This window comes from Acanthopagrus latus, chromosome 17 (genome assembly GCF_904848185.1).
Source record: "Acanthopagrus latus isolate v.2019 chromosome 17, fAcaLat1.1, whole genome shotgun sequence".
Lineage (NCBI taxonomy): Eukaryota > Metazoa > Chordata > Actinopteri > Spariformes > Sparidae > Acanthopagrus > Acanthopagrus latus.
The window spans coordinates 6,466,375-6,484,383 of record NC_051055.1 but is presented as its reverse complement, the minus strand read 5'-3'; the positions used below and the strand labels follow the sequence as shown (position 1 = coordinate 6,484,383).

At 42.3% G+C, this 18,009-nt stretch overlaps 1 protein-coding gene across 3 annotated transcripts in view; it reads left to right on the top strand.

Annotated features, from left to right (window-relative positions):
* The window catches only part of oxr1a (oxidation resistance 1a), a 158,617-nt gene that overhangs the window by 11,938 nt on the left and 128,670 nt on the right, over positions 1-18,009 (top strand). For all 3 annotated transcript variants that reach the window (XM_037073884.1, XM_037073886.1, XM_037073883.1), the window contains exon 2: positions 3,171-3,255. In XM_037073884.1, the coding sequence (XP_036929779.1) occupies positions 3,239-3,255 (17 nt within the window). In that variant the 5' untranslated portion in view covers positions 3,171-3,238. The remainder of the gene's footprint in view (positions 1-3,170; positions 3,256-18,009) is intronic.

Sequence of the window (18,009 nt, the reverse complement as noted above, 5' to 3'; positions counted from 1 at the left end):
CAATCTTAGCAACCCCATACGGTAAATTTAGATTTCGACTTGAATAAGTCACTCGCAGAATTCTTCTAATGAGTTGTCAGTTTTTCTGGGGACCTGATCCTAAATATGAATGAGAAGAATAGAACAAATGCAATGTTGCATGACCGAAATGAGACAGTGGTCAAGTGCAATAACCTCTTTGAAAAATGTCATTTTCGAAACGATGTGGAAGCTGGCTTCATTTCAATTCATGTTTTGTGCAACTGCTCCTATAGTATCCTCTGCTTTCCTCTCTGTTGCCTTCAAGTAGTTTTTTTTTTTTTTTTTTTTCATTTTGCTGTATATTGCTTAAAAAAGAACTTATTGGTTTGTACTCACTTTAAGCCCACTGGCAGGTGAAGCTGGCTTCATATAATCCCAAATAAAGTCTAAATGTATTTTCAGTTTTTGTCTTGGTTCAGTATAGACCACTGAAGGCTTGAAGGCCTGTTATTATTTTTCTGAGGGGAGTGCTGAGTTTGGTGAAGTACACTGTGTAATCATTTTAAAGCCCTGCAACACTGTGACGAACGGGAGGATGAGTCACATTCCAACAGGAATGGAGAAGGAAATTATTCGACTCTTTGAAATTATCTCTCTCGCTGCTCCCTGGGCTGTGAATTTTCCCTCAGATTAGATAAACAGGTCCTGTTAATGAAATGAAATATTTTAGAATAATTGGCTGTCGCCGCACATGTACCTGCAGCCCTTCATGACAAGGTATTTCTCATCTCATTAATGTCCCCCTGCTGCCATAATGGTATGACGTTTTTCAGATGGATTAAAACTGAATTTGTTTAAATGCCGTGTACATAATAAAGTTAAAGGATTTTCAAAACTGATGTGTCTTAACAACTGTCGTATGGAGTCCCATGATTTGTATTTCCTTTTGCGATCGACGGTTACTGTATTCCATGTGTCAGTGTAGTCTGAGTGGGACAGGTCTGGGCAGATGATTTGTAAACGGCAGCAAACTGTTGTGAAGATGATTTACGTGTCAAATGGTTGGTCCACGTACAGAAATAACAGATGGCGTGTCTAGCATTTAAATATGCTGTGGTGTCATAATTAAAGACACCTGAAACTAATGGAGCTGATTATAATGTAATCAGACACATTTAAAAGTGTTTTGGTGATTCCTGTACAGTGCAGACTGAAGGCTGATGGACAACTGTCTGACTTGATTGCAGTGTTTGGGGTCTGTCCCTTGCTGCTGCCGCCAGACATCATCCACTTTCAAGCTAAGCCGCAATGCATCTTATACGTGCCTAACAAAGCCAGCATAAATGACTTCTATCATGCAAATTAGAGAAATTAAATATCCAAAGCAAATTTGGCCCTATTTATTCCCTATTTTTGATATTGGCATAAAATCAAAAGTACGACAATCACAGTGTTAGTTGTTTTTTTGTATCACATTCATAAAGGAACAATGTCATTTTTTTTATTTTCCGATTTTGGATTCTCAGTTGAATATCAAATGAATGAATATGGCAATTTTGCAACACCCTTAATGCATTGTATGATAATTGTTAAAGAAAGGACAGCAGGTATTTTCTCTCTTGGTGTCTTGTCAGATTCAGTGTTTGACAGCAGCCGGCAGGCTTAGTGAAGAAGAGAGATGAACTGAAACTGTGGCATACCGTTTGCTCCCAGTGCCATTGTTTATGACCACAATGGCTTGTAAATGGTCCCAAGTGACATTTGCTGGGACACTGGCTTTACTGTGTGCCTAACTAGCAAATGTTAGCATGCAAACATACAGCACTAATTTGGCTTGGTATGCCATACCTGCCAAATATAAGGATGTTAGCTTTGTCACTAAGAGCATGTTGGCATTATGAGGATTTTCAGACAGAGGGGGAATGACAGAGAACTGATGTGTTTTTTGAACATTAAAGCAAGTAAACCTATTCTAGGAACCAAAAATAACATATGAACATATGAACCAGAAAATGAAAATGAGTCTCATTGTCTGCCACCTCACAGTGAGACAGCTCTAATCCATAATCCAGCTAATTGCATTATCAGTTCACGTCATACCTTGAAAATGATGCAACAGAACAATGTGATTTTACTGCAGGTTGTATTTAAAATATATTTATGTCTGCCAAATATAACATGTAGAAATGATAATTAGACATTTAAATGGCTTTCAGGGCTGCCCTAGATTACTTACAGAAGTGAGTACTGTACCTCTGCGCATTGCGTGTAACCCTGAATGAATTATCAGATGTTTCCACTGTCACACTACTTTGTTAATCTTTATTCCCACTTATCCAGCTCTCTCTGTTCCACCTGCCAGTATATGAGAGAGAAAACCCACTCCGGGGAACATAATGTGTATGTGCTCACATTCTCGTGCTCCTTACTGATGGAGGGGGGGAAGGAAGGTAGATGGAGCCGATCCCGGCTACTTTAATCACCCCATTCTCCTTCCCTTTCCTTCCCTCCTTCCCATTGGCCCTCCACTCATCTCATTACAGAGAGGAGAGGGTGAGAAGTGAGGCCTGCGTAGACCTCGGCATTAATTATTGAACCCCATCTTCTTTTACTCCAGCTCCTCCTCTACGGTCTCTGATAACCTATACATAAAGAGCAGAGGCTAACTCCCTGCCATTATACAATGTGGTAGGTATAGCGCAGACATATGGAGAGACAGGGATACTTGTTTGGGGTTTCAGCCGCCCCGAGACTGTGCCACTTAATAGCCTGCGTGTGACACGCTTGCCTACGGAAGCAGATATCTGGTTTTATTGGTTCACCTTTCCTCCAGTCGAGCTCCAGTGCTAATCAATTCGGCCCTGTTTTTGAAATGGGTGCTGCTGTGGCGATGTAAAGCAAATAATTATTCAAACTGACATTTGACTCCGTGCATTGTCGTCGTCGTGTTGGTTGAGTTCTGCTCCGCTCGCTGCCTCCTGCCGTGCCCAGTCAATTTGAAGCGCTCAGTTGGAGGCCGGCTAAAGGAGGTCGTCGGAGCGAGCGTGGCCGAGGCATCTAGACAACTTGAGGGCGATCTGACTTTGATGCTGAAAATCTCACGGTTATCTCCCTCTGTCCCCCCCCCCCCCCCCCCCCTTTTTTTCTTTTCTTTGTATGTGTGTGCGTGCATCTGCGTACGTGTCTGTGTGCGTGCGTGCTTCCCGCAGGTTTGAAAAGTCGACATCGAATCTCGACCTCCCAAAGCCTCTGAGCAGGAAAAGAAGACGCTGCCAAGATGTTCAGCACCAAAAGGTCAGCACAATGTCACTTTTGATCTATTCTTATCCGCTCATAAAAATACCAGCTGAAATCTCAGGGCATTTTAAAATGGCTTCTGCTGATAATGGCTGACATTTCTGGTCAGTGGCGTTCTGCAGATGACGCTGGACATGAAAAGACATTTATGCGAAGAAGTGTGATGGTTGATTTCAGGTCACCGCACAAAAAAAAAAAAAGAATCACCCAAAACAACACAAAACAAACTTTTACCTAGGATATTGTCTGCCTTTAAACAGAAGTGTAAATACTGTTACACAGGCTTAGTAGGAAGTTTAGGAAATCCAGGTTACACGTCTCCTCACCTGTGTGTACATTCTGTATTTTTAATGCGGCCCGTGGTAGCGTACAGTCTGCATAAATCATTTATCAGTTTGGCTTTTCTGGATGTTGACTGCAGGGCAGAAGTGGTCACATTGCTCAGCCAGTGCGTGTGAGGTTGGTTAGGTTGATCAAAACAAAATGCTTTTGGTCGTGTTGTTATAATCCCACAGTTTACAACTCGGGTGTGGTTGTACTGGAAACATAACTGAGAATAGCCCATTCATTCTTCCACTGAAAACACAGATTAATTTCTCTTAAATAATTAATTCCATGAATTCTAATTGAACAGTGCATTGAGAATCAATATGGTGTAATGTGTAGGCTTACCACCTTTAAAAACTAATTTTGTTTCCACAGCCTTCAGCTGTATAATTCAGGGGGGGTTCCTGTGCAAACACTGCAGCCTGCAAGACTGCAGTCTTTCAGCAGGAAATGCTAAAATTGAAACAGTGAAATATACAGTAACTTATGTATGGACAGCCCATAACTAGAAGAGGAAAAAAAATCATGATTATTTTCGGATTTATTGCCTAATTTTTTCTGAGATATTGAATTAAAATGTACACAGTTTGTGTAGAAAATGTATTTTTATACATAGATGACATTGAAAATACAGTTTGGACAAAGGAAATAACTGTAGGCCAGTCGGGCCCTGGTTCCCTTAACACAATGACACACAGTGTAATGGTAAAAGGTAAATGGACTGCATTTATAGCACTTTTCTAGTTCTCCTGGCCACTCAGTGGTTTACAACACAAGTCAACATTCACCCATTCATATACACATTCATTCATACACTGGTAGCAGAGGCCCCCATGCAGGACATGACTTAGTCAGCAGGAGTGATAACCATTTATACACACACTCACACTGATGGGACAGCCAATGGGAGCCCTTTGGGGTTCAGTATCTATTCCTCATTAATCCACTATTAATCGTAGTATTTCTGATTAGGGGACAACCCCTCTACTGCCTGAGCCACAGCAGTAAGACTAATGCTGTATGTTTAAAAAGTGATGCAAGGTTGGCTTCTTTTCTTTCCAAAACCAAAAATAAAAGAGCAGACGTGTTAGATGTTGAAAAAACAGTGTTTTTCAGCTCTCATGTGATTTGCAAATGTTGCCACGTCTGCCGAACGATCTCACCGGCTGCAAAAGTAACCCAGCACAAATTCCAAGGCCAAGATTTATTTGTATTTTTTTACACTTTAACCAAGTGTTAGATTTCATTGTTATCAATACATTTTTCCAGTGGCACCAATATGCCCGTGGTATCATTGTCAACAGAATGTGCCTGCAATAACAAGGTGCCTGACAGGCATGGCATTAATAACTGATGTGGACGGGACTCAGTGCTCTGATTAAGGTCATTGATTCTTTATTCTGTTTTGATTTAGCCTGGAAAGCGCAGACTTTTTCTTTTTCCTGATATCTGTCTCTAAACCTGCTGTACTCTGACATAGAAAGTACCTACATTTCACATCAACTTTTAATTCCTTCCCACAGTCCCCTCCTTCTTCCAGTTGTTGTCCCGAACTCTGGCTTTTGGGCTAAAAATCGTTATTGTTTCTACAGATCTGTTCTATAGTGACATGTAGTTTTTAGTGTTCTGCAGCTGATCCTTACAGTATCAGATGAGATTCTAATACTCACCTGTACGGTAGTACAAACAAACACCCACACCCTGAGCTCAGGGCTTCATATTGATGGCAGCAGAATCCACAGTGTAGGACCCGCATGTAGAGATTAGACTGACATTCACCCCTCAACTCCTGATTTACACTGACAAAGAGGAATCGCCACTACATTGGTAAGATACTGATTACTCCTTTGCCTACACTCTGACTGTCATACAGTAGCTTCACATATAAGCTACATAAGGTTTAAAATATACATTTTTTTTTTTTGTCAGGACAAGGATGTCCACAAAAAGAATAAGTGAATGTGTTTATAGCAGTATGTCTCTGTTTGGAGAACGAGCTGTAGGGGGAGGTTAATGTATCATTTTGCGATGGGACTGAGCGCTGTCACAATGCGGCATCCATCCACCTGTCTCCTCGCAATGTGTGTGATCATCATACTGTGGGTGAGTGGATGATTAAACCAAGCCAGCTCTCCATCTTCAGGGAGCTGTGTCAGCACAGTCGATGACACGGATACGCTCAAAACGACTGTAATAGGCTGCCATCTTGAAATTCAAAGACTCCAAAAGCTCATTCACATTTTTTGCTGAATACGGAAACAAAGTGCTTTCTCTGTCTCGCTAAACTGCTGAAGGAAACATAAAGTGGAGGAGGAACTCTGTGTATCTATCAGAGACTGCTACGCGCTGTTGTGGATTTCGTCCGTGGGATTTTGATATTGGTTCTCCTGTTGGGTTCCCTCGAGTCATCTCCAGCAACACGCACAATGCAAGAGCGTAATTAAAAGTCTTTCATTAAAATGTAATCAGTCAAACGTCTTAACATTGCAGTTTACTGTTTGATTTAAATGGAATGAAGTGTGGAACATGGATGATAAATCCACAGCGTTAGCACTTTGTGCCTCTGACTTTGTTGAGTGCTCTCTCTCCTGATGATATGAACTGTTTCATTATTATGGATAAACTATAAACTGCAAGTGCATATATCCACATCCTAATTGTTTGTGTCTACATGTCCTCATTAAAATGTAACTGGAGCGCCGTTAATCTGAGTCTTTCTTTCTGGATGAGAACATTTATGAAGTGACGCGCCATAGCTTTGATTTGAGTTACGCATTTGAACTGTTAGTGGCTACAGCAGCCTCTGCCTGCCTGCATTAATCAACTCCGTACAGAGAAAAGGTGGGATTGTTATGGAGTTTTTATGAAATTTCAGTTGTTTTCTGCACATCCTGAAATGTCAATCACAACCCCAACCCTAAGGCCTGCTCCAACAATCAGACTGAATTGCCATTTTATCATGCCATCTTTTACTTGAACCCTTGTCAGTGTCCTTAAGCGTCAAACTACGATGCTCAACCTACCCCCCTAAGCTTCAGTTTTGTGACATCCATGGTCAAGTTAACCATAATAAATATGAAAAGTCTGGTTAGACTTTCAAAATAATACCTGCTGATGGATGTTGTGAAATGGTTGTGGCAGTGAAGAGACCATGTTTACGGTTGAAATAACTATGTTACTTAAGTTGAGTCCAAAGCTCCAAGAACTCAACTAATTCTAAAGAAACAGGTAATTCCCACAATACTCCTGACTGTAGGCATTTTTGAAGCAATCTTTTTGCAGGTGTTGTTCAGTGTTTATTTCTGTCATTGCTCCAAGCAAAAGGGTTTCATACATGGCTCCTTCTCTGTGAACCAGTGTGGGTGGACAGGGATTCAGTTCAGGACCTAGAGGAATGTTGTTACCATGTTTTCAGCTGTTTGACTGTTACTGTTTATCCCATCCTGTCCTATTCTTTAGCCCTCTAATCGACATGCCATCTGCATGGATGCACCCTCTAGAGGTAACTCTACAATTGTGATCCAGCTCTCAGAATACACTGGCATTAGCAATGTTTGATCGGTCATTTTTGTGGCAATGCACATTAATAGGTTCAGCCCTCCTGTAACTGCAGTTCAAATGCAGAACCCAGCATCAGTTTGTCCAGTTTCCAGTTTAGGTCACTCAGCATTAGCGGACTAAGATAATAAGGATATGTTTTTTGTCAACAATATATTGATTGACTGTTTGTTTTTATCACATTTAAGTCCATCACTTTTCATTTTGCCACAGAATCCTGCGCTGTCAGCTTTGAACACCATCTGTCAAGTGCCACAGCTTGATCTGAGATGTTGTGGTGGAGACTGGTCTCTGAAGGATACAGATAAAACCGTCTCTGATTTCCTGTTGCTTGGCCAGCCTGAGTCCAATTTGTCCATTTGATTTCCCTGTGACTGGAAATCAGCCACAAGCACCCTAAAATCCAAGCTGGATTAGCATGGTTCTTATCCAGACTCTCTTCCTCTCTCTCCTGGAGCAGTCTGGCAGGTCAGATGGAGGGCTGAAAGATGCCATGGGCAGTTATTGTCATAAAGTCCTGCTGCTCTTAATCCAAAATGATTACTTTTTTTTTTTTCCCTATGCTGACTAATGTACAGTCGTGCTGAAAGGTTTAAATGCACTTGTAAAGAACATCTATATCATGGCAGTCTTGAGTTCCAATGATTTCTGCAACTCTATGTTTTTTTTTGCCATCAACAAGCTTCTGGTTGTCCTCTGGTTGCATTTTTCACCGCTGCCCTTGACAGAATTGGTGACCCAAATTCACCCAAATTTGTAAGCCTCCTGGCTTGACTTGTCTCTTCAGCGCAGTCCACAAAATCTCGATGGGGTTCAACTCAGGATTTGGGAAGACCATTCCTAAACCTTAAATCTAGCATGATTTACCCTTTCCTTTACCACTTTTGGTTTGTGTTTGTGATCAAGGGCTTCTTTCTTGCACGGTAGCCTCTCAGCCCGTGACAATGCAAAACACGTCATGAATGTTTCTTGTGATAAAGTAGTATGTGTTCCACTCATTCCATCACAGAAAAATGACAACTGTATAAATCATTGGAACTCAATAGTGCTGTGATATACTTTTCCTATCTATCATAGGTAATACTTTTTTCAGTGATAAAGCTGACAGATAATAAACAAAAATCTAGCGAAGTTTGAAGGAGCTACCGGCTGGTGCTGCTGTTGCCATGTGGACGTACCGGGACTGTGCGGGTGTTTGCTTGGATGGCTCTCTCAAAGAGTAATTTGGTTTCCACCCTTGGTTGTCAGCCATATTGGCTCATCAATTGAAAGTGGTTCCTCCAAGCTGTTTTTTGGAAACTGTCGTGACAGGAACAGGAAATAACAGTTGTGCAGGCAGCAACTTGTACAGAGATCTTTGGAGAGACAGTGTGAAGGTGTCACAACTGGACCAGTAATTGCTTTCAGTGGGAGCTGTAATTAAATTACAGCGATACGAGCTGGACTCGTTAGTGGCAAAACAATAGACCTGAAGAGGGTTTTTTTTTCGACACACATCTTTTCACAGCTTTCTTTCTTCTTTTTTTTTTCATCTGACAGCGTTGATGTTAAACATAGCGTGACTTGGACGTGTGCTAAACATACATTGTGGGATTCCCCGTCATTGTGATGCATTGTGGAAAGGTGGCTGCCTGTGATAGCCGATGGCTTCTTCGTCAGCCTCGCTGGATGACTCATCGCAAACAGTCCAAACAATGAAGAGAGCAAACACCTTTTTATCTGTTGTTGTACAGGCTCAGCTCACGATATCCACAGTGTGTCCTTGGCTTACTCTTGTAGCATGATGACATAGGGTTCATGTATATGGCACCTCCACCCTTATCTATAACACAATCAATGTGTCACATCCCCATCATGGTAATTAAGCTTATAATGAAACATTAGTAATTACAGTCTTCACAAAAATATCAGATCTGACATTGACCCCCCACTTATCCTGACCTTCGTAAGGAGTAATTGGATACCTCACTGTCTGTACCTCTGAGCTGTTGATCGACATCAAGGGGCCTTGCACTTGATTACTTATGTATGCGGAGGGAAGAGAATGGTGTCTGGGGAGTAGAGTGCATGCTGGGATGTGTTAACCCCCTGCAAAGGCCTGCTGATCCAATCATGATGAACAGGCTGCCATCGCGACACTGCACACTGGTTGTCCTTCGGGCAACCTTGAAGGGTGTTCCAACGGTGTGGCTGTGACTCCGGCAAGGAAAGCCACAAAGACATTATCTGTCCTGCACTTTGAAGACTTTGTAATGTAATATACATTAGGTTGGGCAGTGCATGATTGATTTAGTTTGAATACCAAGTGAGTTTTTGCATCTGATTATGCTGCAACTTGGCCAGGGAGAAAGAAGTTGTGTCTGAGAGGCTGGCAGGTGTCCATTATAATCAAATAACGGGGCAATTCAGTAGCCCCAGTCAGCTTTTTAAGTATCTTTGTAACGCTGTGCACCAAGTACAATATTTCAAGAGGCAGATAAATCTAGGAACAGAAATTCTGCTTAGTCCTGCTGTCCCACTTAAAGACAATGGTCAAAACTCTGAAAATGAGGATGTTTGAAACTGGACTTCATCAGTAACGATAACCTTGTAATTGCCAAAGTATGTCCTATATCTGGGAACCAGAATGACAAGTACTGAGTCAATGAGCATCTCTGACAGTAATTTTTGAATTGTAAACAAACCTCTAGATTATAGCAAAAATATGTTTTATGGAAGGGAAAACAAACGTCTCCATGTAAAATATTCCACTCACACAGGAGACATACAGACAGCTTAACACTCAGTAGATCTGGTGACAGTACAGGTATCACAGTGGAGCAATGGTGGAGGTTAATGTGGGGAAAAAAAGTTATTTATGAAAACATCCAAGGTAGTCGTCAGTTTTTTGTGTCAGTCCTGAATTGATTAAAGAACTTGAATCTCTTACGACTCTTCATTTAGCTCTGATGTTCAACAATCAAACAACCGACTGATCCATCATAGAAGAAGCTCAGACAGATATAAGGATCAGAAGATCAGAGTGCAGTGCAGCTACAATGTGTTGCCTTGTGTTGAATAAGTGATGATGAACCCTGAAGAATGTGGAAGGAACTCTTTAGTATTACGGTCTTCACCTACATGTAAAAGAGACAAATATTATGTGTACTATGTGTGTATATAAATATTTGTATTTGTGGGACAAAGATGAACTCATCCAATGCTCTGCTCACAAAGGACTTCATTAATACCTGCAGGCCTCTGGGTGGGCTGTGTGTTCTGTTTGAACCTCAGTCCTAACTCGTGTTACTGCTGAGAACACACCCAGAGTGGACTAGAGACGCCTGTAAGAACAATGTGGATATAATCAGTCTCACGGCTGGAGATGTCCAAGTCGCTCTGTACCTCCACTGCTTAGCCTAACGATGCAGACGGCAGCAGCATTTTGATCAGGCAGCCGTCGATGCAGTAGGTCCTGGCCATTGGAAGCGACAGCAGCAGTAATGGAGGCTGAGAACTGCTAAACTCTGCAGGAAAGTGATGAGGAGGGGGTTTTTTGCTGACGCAGGAAAGAGGAAGGTATCAAAATGCCAAGAGACACATTAATTCTCCTGTTTCTTCTTGGTCCTAAACAGAGTAAGGCTGGAATAAATATGCAGGAAAAGGTTTTGTATGCGTCAGTGTTTGTGCACTATTGGTGTAACAGAATGTAGATCGGCACGCATGTGAACCAAAGATCAATTGCAAAATCTGACCACTACAGTGTGAAATAACATTTTACTGCCGCTGTTGATTTTTTAAAAGAAATGATTCCCTAAATCTCGATGCAGAGTTGTAGTGGAAAGATAGACGAGACAGGAATGTACTATGTTCTACTCTAAAACACAGTGACTGTGTCGGGGGGCAAGCAACTGATTGAAAAACCGTCACTTTCGCATCCACTGAGAGAAGTCCTGCAGGTAACAGCAAAAAAAAGTTCTGTTCCACCGTGTACAGTTTTAGTCCTCCCTGGTCAGGAAATGTGGCTCAAGGGACAAACTTCCTCCATTGGAAAACACCCTGCAGCAACGCTAACACAGGCCTGAACCAGCACCACACACAGCAACAGAGGGAGCGGCTGCACTACGTCATTCTTACATCATCAACTGGCCACTAGTCATAAGTTATGCAAATGTGTGAAGCAGTGTGATGTCACAAAGTTTCTGAATTCAGGGCGCGACTACTGGCAAGGCGTTTCTGGAGCACTGTAACTTTTGAGAATTCTTACATGCACAAGAACATATATAAAACCTTTAAAGAAAATGGAATAAACGATAATAAATCTCCTTTTTCAAGAAATTTAACCCATATATGTTTTTAATCTTTTTTTTTTTTTTTGTTGCTGATTAAAAAAAAAAATCCGATATGTGACTCAAAACTATAATGCAATTAGAATCATGACGTTTGATTTGTTTCATCCCTGTTGTGAACCACGGCATACATTGTATACTTATTGTGTTCAGATACGCTGCTGAGTCTATTTCAGCTGTTAAATTCCATCATCATCTTTACATTGACCGTTAATATTAAATGTTTTAGCTGACGGATCTTTCACATCGCCCCATCTGTTCTACCTGCACAAGTCAGTTCTCTCCGTATAATGAAGGCATTGTTCAGTCCGACTTCTGTTGTTGATTGAAGGCAGTTGATTTGACCGACTCACCCACTCCACATTGATTTTGCATGCTATTTAAGGAGAGATTGACGTGGAGTTGAAGTCGATAATCAGTGGCCAGAGATAATATCATATCTCCTGCTGCGCTCGGAGGGTCACAGCCCATCGGGTTTTGAGGAGGAGAAGACGCCATTTGTTAGAGCTGATGAGGCCAGTTTACAGCTTACTGGAAAGTCTTGGTGATGGCATTAAAATCCTGACCTCATGCGCTACACTGTCTCCTCTAGTTATCACGAGGATAACCACTACCATGACAACTGCAGACGTATGTTGTGTCTGTCGAAAACACATGGCCTTGGTCCATTTCAAGTGCACTCTAGCATCTACGCTGACAGATGGCATCCTCCCACTTTAATTAGAGTAAAGTTCACATTAGTGCCTTTCTCTATTCTGGTGAAAAATGGCAGAGCCTTTTTACAATTAATTTCAGCCTATTATTTTGGGAAATGGTGGCCTCCATGCAAGTATACCCCGCCGATATCTTTTATGTTTTCATATGACAGGTGGGTTTGGTAGCTTTGGTAGTTGCAGGACAAAACAATAGGAGCTAACGACCACTTTCAGACCTAAGTAGCCGCTGCTCAGATGTTTCAAAAGACCTGTTAACGTGACAAGAGCATTGAGCCCTGATATTTTTGTGACATTTAGTGTTTTGCAAGCAAGAAACCACTTGCACTTTGCACTACCTTAGATTGCTGCCAGTGTCATTCATTGCTAATTTCTGTTGAGTAAAAATGAAGCGTTGTCCAAGTAAAAAGAAAAGGAATGTGCCAGAGATGTCGTCTGGACATTATTCAGCGGGATAGCTCGGGAGCAGCAACTTGACTCCTTTGTAATTCTAGTTTATTCCTTGTGGTCTCTTTCCTTTTTTAAAACCGTGTGCCTTCTTTGTCCAAATGCAACTTCACCACCAACAGTTAGGTTGGAGATGTGGGTGCATTATGCACAAGTGACCGCTAATGTAGCCTTGAGGTGCTGTCCTCAAGCAGAGAAGAGAAAACCACTACAGAGCTCTGGTACGCTCACTTCTTTCTATCGCCACATCTCCAGATTGTTGTACCTTCCTGTTAAACAGCCTTAAATGTCACTGCACTTGCATGCTGGAGAAAACATAAATAACCTTATACAGTTGGTACGGTGAACCTATTGGTTCACAATTACAAATCCAGCAGACATCGAGCAACGTAAGCGCCTACTGGGAATCATGTTTCTGGCCACCACACAAATGTAAGCCACATTAGCAGGTTCATCTGCTGACAATCATCTGCCTGTTTTTTATTTTTTTTACACATCACGTGTCATGATGCTTCACCAGGATGAATCCATTAAGTGTCTATGCATTGCATCTGTGTTTATTAGGGGTTACTGGGCTGCTCCCAGTACACACCCAGTGCATGTTTGTCTTTCTTCGTAACATGTGCGCAGCATTCTCTGGCAGAGGGGGGTAATCAAAGCAAGTGGTTGGAGATTGACTGTCGCTCCACACAAAGGATCCACCTCACCTCGTAAAGCCACAACATCAACATAAAGCAACATTAAAAAAATAGCATAAAGGTCACAGGTTTTGGTTTGAACATGTTTTCCCTTTGAGGCAGATCATGTGCTGCTGGAGGGCTGCCCCACCCCCCCTCCTGTTCCACTACCCCCCCCAGCACATGTCACTCAATTTGATGAGAGGTCTATTACAACCGAGAGCTGTCCACCTCTAGCTCGAGGCTATAAATCGTCAAGAAAAAAAACCAACAAAAAACAACAGGAATGTTCAGTGTTTTTTGTTTTTGTTTTTTTTGAACAGGTCTTGTCCCCTTGTCACGTGTTCCTCGCTGCTTTCTCCCGTTGTTGCTGTGACCTTTCAGGGCTCGACAAGCTGCGCGACAGCAGTAAACACCCAGCAGCAGGGTTCATGTAGATTTACATGTGACTTGTTATATAAAACACTGGCTAATAATTAATGTGGTTTCAGTGTGTGAATTGGTGCATGTTATGGTTTTAAGGGAACGAAGGATTTGGATTTTTTTTTTTTTTTTGATTTCACACTTGCAGCTGAGCTGAGGCCCCTTGATAAGCTCATGCTGGGGGAGGAGACCCAAAGACACAGCTATACGTATCCTCAGGAGCCCCAATCAGTCGAAATGTATTACCTCCCATATCAGATCAATGTACAGAGGTTGAATGTCACCCAGTGAAATTGGTGAAAGTGAGCCTGCAGGCCTTGGGCACCAGCTAATGAAATTTTGATGCAGCTTTATTTAGAACTATATTTTACAGGATTACGTTCCAGGCTCCGTTTCCAACTTCAAAGGCTGGCTTTCACCACTGCTGGGGGTAGCAAGCCTAGCTGAAGCACTTCCCCACAACGGGAAGGTTCCTAACAATTTTGTGCCTGGTTTTTTTTTTTCTTTTTTTTCTTTTTTTTTCCCTCCCTTCTTCCGTCATTCAGAGGGCTTTCAAGTGATCAGTTCTAATCTGACTCATTTTATTTTTCATCCCTTTCCCACTTGGTTCTGTTAATCCATGAAGTGAGATATGCGGCACGCTTGTGTGTGGCTCCCTCGATTAGATTAGATTAGTGCTTTCATCACTTGTGGCCAGATGAGAGATAGGGTGACTGGGGTGGTGGGGGGTTGTTTGTAGAACTGCCAGCGCTTTCCATTTAAATGGTTCTGGAGCGGTGACAGATTTACCCCAGAATTTACCCCAGAATAAACACTCTGACGGGCTGTGTATGTTTGATCATGTTAATATTTCTGCCGCTCATATCCGTTCATATCCCGTAGTTGATGCTAATGCGTTTCACAGGTTGCGTGTTGCGGTTGCCTCAGTGTGTGCGTACAGTCGCGCAGCGCGATTAATAGTATTGAGATGACAATCTTCACTGAGGCCTCCGTGCGATCTCATTTTTGTTACATTTCTGCTGTGTTTGCATTAGTGGGGAGATTGATTGCATCAAACCAAGCACTCCCAATTTCTCCCTAAGCTGCATCAACAAATGACAAGTGTGTATTACTGCTTGTGATGAACTGTGCGCAGAAAGAGGAGGGGGGGCTTGATGCTGCTGTTGATACGTCTGAACATGTGTGAGAGAACTGGGAGGAAAACGCTTCCATGGAACAATGAAAATGTGTCAGTTGTGGAAACTCAACAATGGCGAAGGAGAACAAATGGATATATCCACCCCCAGCACTGAGGCGAAGGCTGAGCTCCCACAAAATAAGTTGTGCAGTCTGCTGTGTAGAGCCACATGCGACAGTGATGTCAAAAGCACCCATGCTGCTTTGCAAGCAAATCTTGCGTCACCATGACGGTGCACAGCCTCTCATAATGTCTATACATTACAACATCACGAAGCTAACAGGGAGAGTAAAACTAGACTGTAGACGCTATATTGAACTTCTCCTCTGTTAGCCAACAGATCTGGCTCTGGCCCCTACGACAGAATAAGGGATTAATTCTTTGTAGGCCAAATGCTACTCAATGCCAACTGTTCATGTTGTGCAACTTGCATAAACGTCGAACACTAACAGTAAGGATCAAGCATCATTTTGAGGCCATGAGATTTACGGTCAAGCCAACTGTGAGATTAAAATTTGACAGTCTGTTTTTTGACCTTATGACATACACTCTGTGATGCTCGAGAAAAAACACTGTAGGCTCAGAGGACTGAAACAGGCTGATACCTGCTAGACATAGAAAAATTGGTGTCTACACAGAAAAAACATTTAAGTTACGTGTCCTAAGGAGCAGATAAAAGACCTGGCTGGTTATTCGTACAGCGTGTCTACAGAGGAGGTGTTTCAGACGTGTATTTCATTCATCTGTCTCACTCCATTTGAATAAATTCACCTGCGTAAACCTGCGTAACGGCTGACGTTTCACGCGTGTGATACCTGCAAGAATATGCCCCAAAGTGAAACTTGCATTATTAATGAACAAGTCATTTTCTTTTTTTCGTTTTACGTGGAGCGGAGTGCAGGTGACCCGTACTCGATACTGTGCCTGAAAGCACCTAATGTAGACTAGACTGACAGAGGACTGATGCTGCTGCTGCTCTACTTATGTGTTGCTTTCCCTATGCATGCTGTGTGAAAGTGTTCACTTCAGCGTTCCATGCAGTTGTATGTGAGTGTTTTTTTTTTAGGCAGTGTGTCTTCTGGAAAGTCTACACTATATTAAATATATCTTCATTAGAGGGTAACTCCAACAATTATTCACTCTAAAGTGTGTATACCGGACTTGAGGAGGACAGCTTTGTTCCTGAAAAAGTACTGTAAGGTGTTTTGTGGCTCCAGAGGAAGCTGCATGTGATTGCCTCCAGTGATGTCCCTCAGTGGCTAAGTTGCATTGTGGGTAATGTAGGCACCATGGTCTGAAGATGCTGGGGTAATGTTTTGTATTTTGTCTGAAAATGCTGACATTTGATTATCAGCATAGTCGCTAAATCATTGACATTACTCTAATTCTGACCAGAATCACAACAACCCTTGCATTCAGGTTAGAAAGCAGATTACATCATAAACCCCAAGTGTGTGCTGCATGCAGTCATGTAGAGGTCCTTAGCATATGATAAACATCCATCTTGCATTCAAGTACAGGCAGCCTTCCCCTTTGACCTGCTCCTCTCTGATTACAACCTCCCTCTCTCTGTTCCTCTCATGTCTTCCTCTCTCTCTCGTCGTCCTCCTGCGGGATGGATGGTTCGCGGCTCGGCTAGGTGCGGCAGCTGGCGCCCCAGGAGATCACTGACCTGGGGTGAACGCCGGCAAAGAGTCAAATTAACGTTTTATTTCATTACTCACGTCGAAGCACCAGCAGTTCTCAATGTCAACCAGAGGGTAAGCGCTGCTCAGCCAGGGGGAAACAACAAAAACATCAACCGCACCATCACATCACAGGAAGAACAAACACATTTACACATTTACATCTCCACCACCGGAAGCAAAGTGGGTGTTTATTTTAATTTTCTATGTATCTTAGACTGTAACAGTTATTTGTAACGCCAACAGCATCTCTGTCTTCCTGTTGTCTCATCCTTTCTTTATCTCTGAGGGCGCAGTATTATGTCATGCAAACCGATTGGGCCGGCAGTAGCCAGAGAGCAGCAGAGAGAGCACCTCCGGGTGGTTGGATGTGTTTGTTAAGCATGATAATTCACTGTTGGGAGAGAGCCAGAGGAGGAAAAAAAACAACTGCCACCATTTCAAAGATAGTTTGCCTCTGTTACTGTGCAACGTTTCTCTAGTCAGGGCTTTCATCCTGGTGGCTCAAATTATTTCATATCTTACATAAGGCCAGATTAAGAAAAAAATGTATAAATATCTGCCCCCCCCCAAAAAAAAAAACAAAACAAAACAGCGAGTCCAGACAAAACGGCTTCAAACAGCCCACAATTAGGAGTCAGATATGCAGCATGTACAGCTATCTCCCACTGCCTTTGCATCTAACTCAATTTGCTGACTGCTGTGACATTTTTGTGATCAGGGAAAAGTGCAGTGGCTGAATTTATTGTTGCAGGGCCTCTGCTTTTTGATGAATGCGCTCTGAGCTCATCCTTATCTGGCAGGAAGCATTTAAATATGAATCATACCATTTGTTTTTCTGCATTTCCGAAGTAGCTGACTGACAGTGGAATCTTAGGACAGCAATATGAGTTATGATGACTAAAACCAAAAGGCTCGGAGAAAAGAAAAAGACTCGTCATGTAAGGGTAGAGCAGCATGTAAAACAAATGTAGGGATCATCGTTTTAGTGTCTGTCATACACTGTAAGTAGGTTACATTTGTTGGTGAGGTATGCATATCTTCATGTATATTGTCATATGCAGTTGACTGGATGGATGGATGGATAATATCCACATATCACTTATAAGAATGGATTATGTCACTGTTCAAAATTAGATTATTTTCAAAAATACACATCGTGCTGCTCTATGATGACATTTGACCTCCAAATCATCAGCTTCCAAAAGGGTTTTAGCGTTGTGGTTAGCATGTGAAGTTTTCCACAACAACAGCCAGAATGCTCTGTGTCGCACTGGACCAGTGAACACTCCCGCTGATAGGTGAAGTACGTGACAGGTGATAGCTGATGGCGGGTGGTTCTTGGTTTTTTTGCTCATCACCTGTTTGGAAACAGGAAACTGTACGGCGGCTGGCTGGAAACAAACAATATCATAT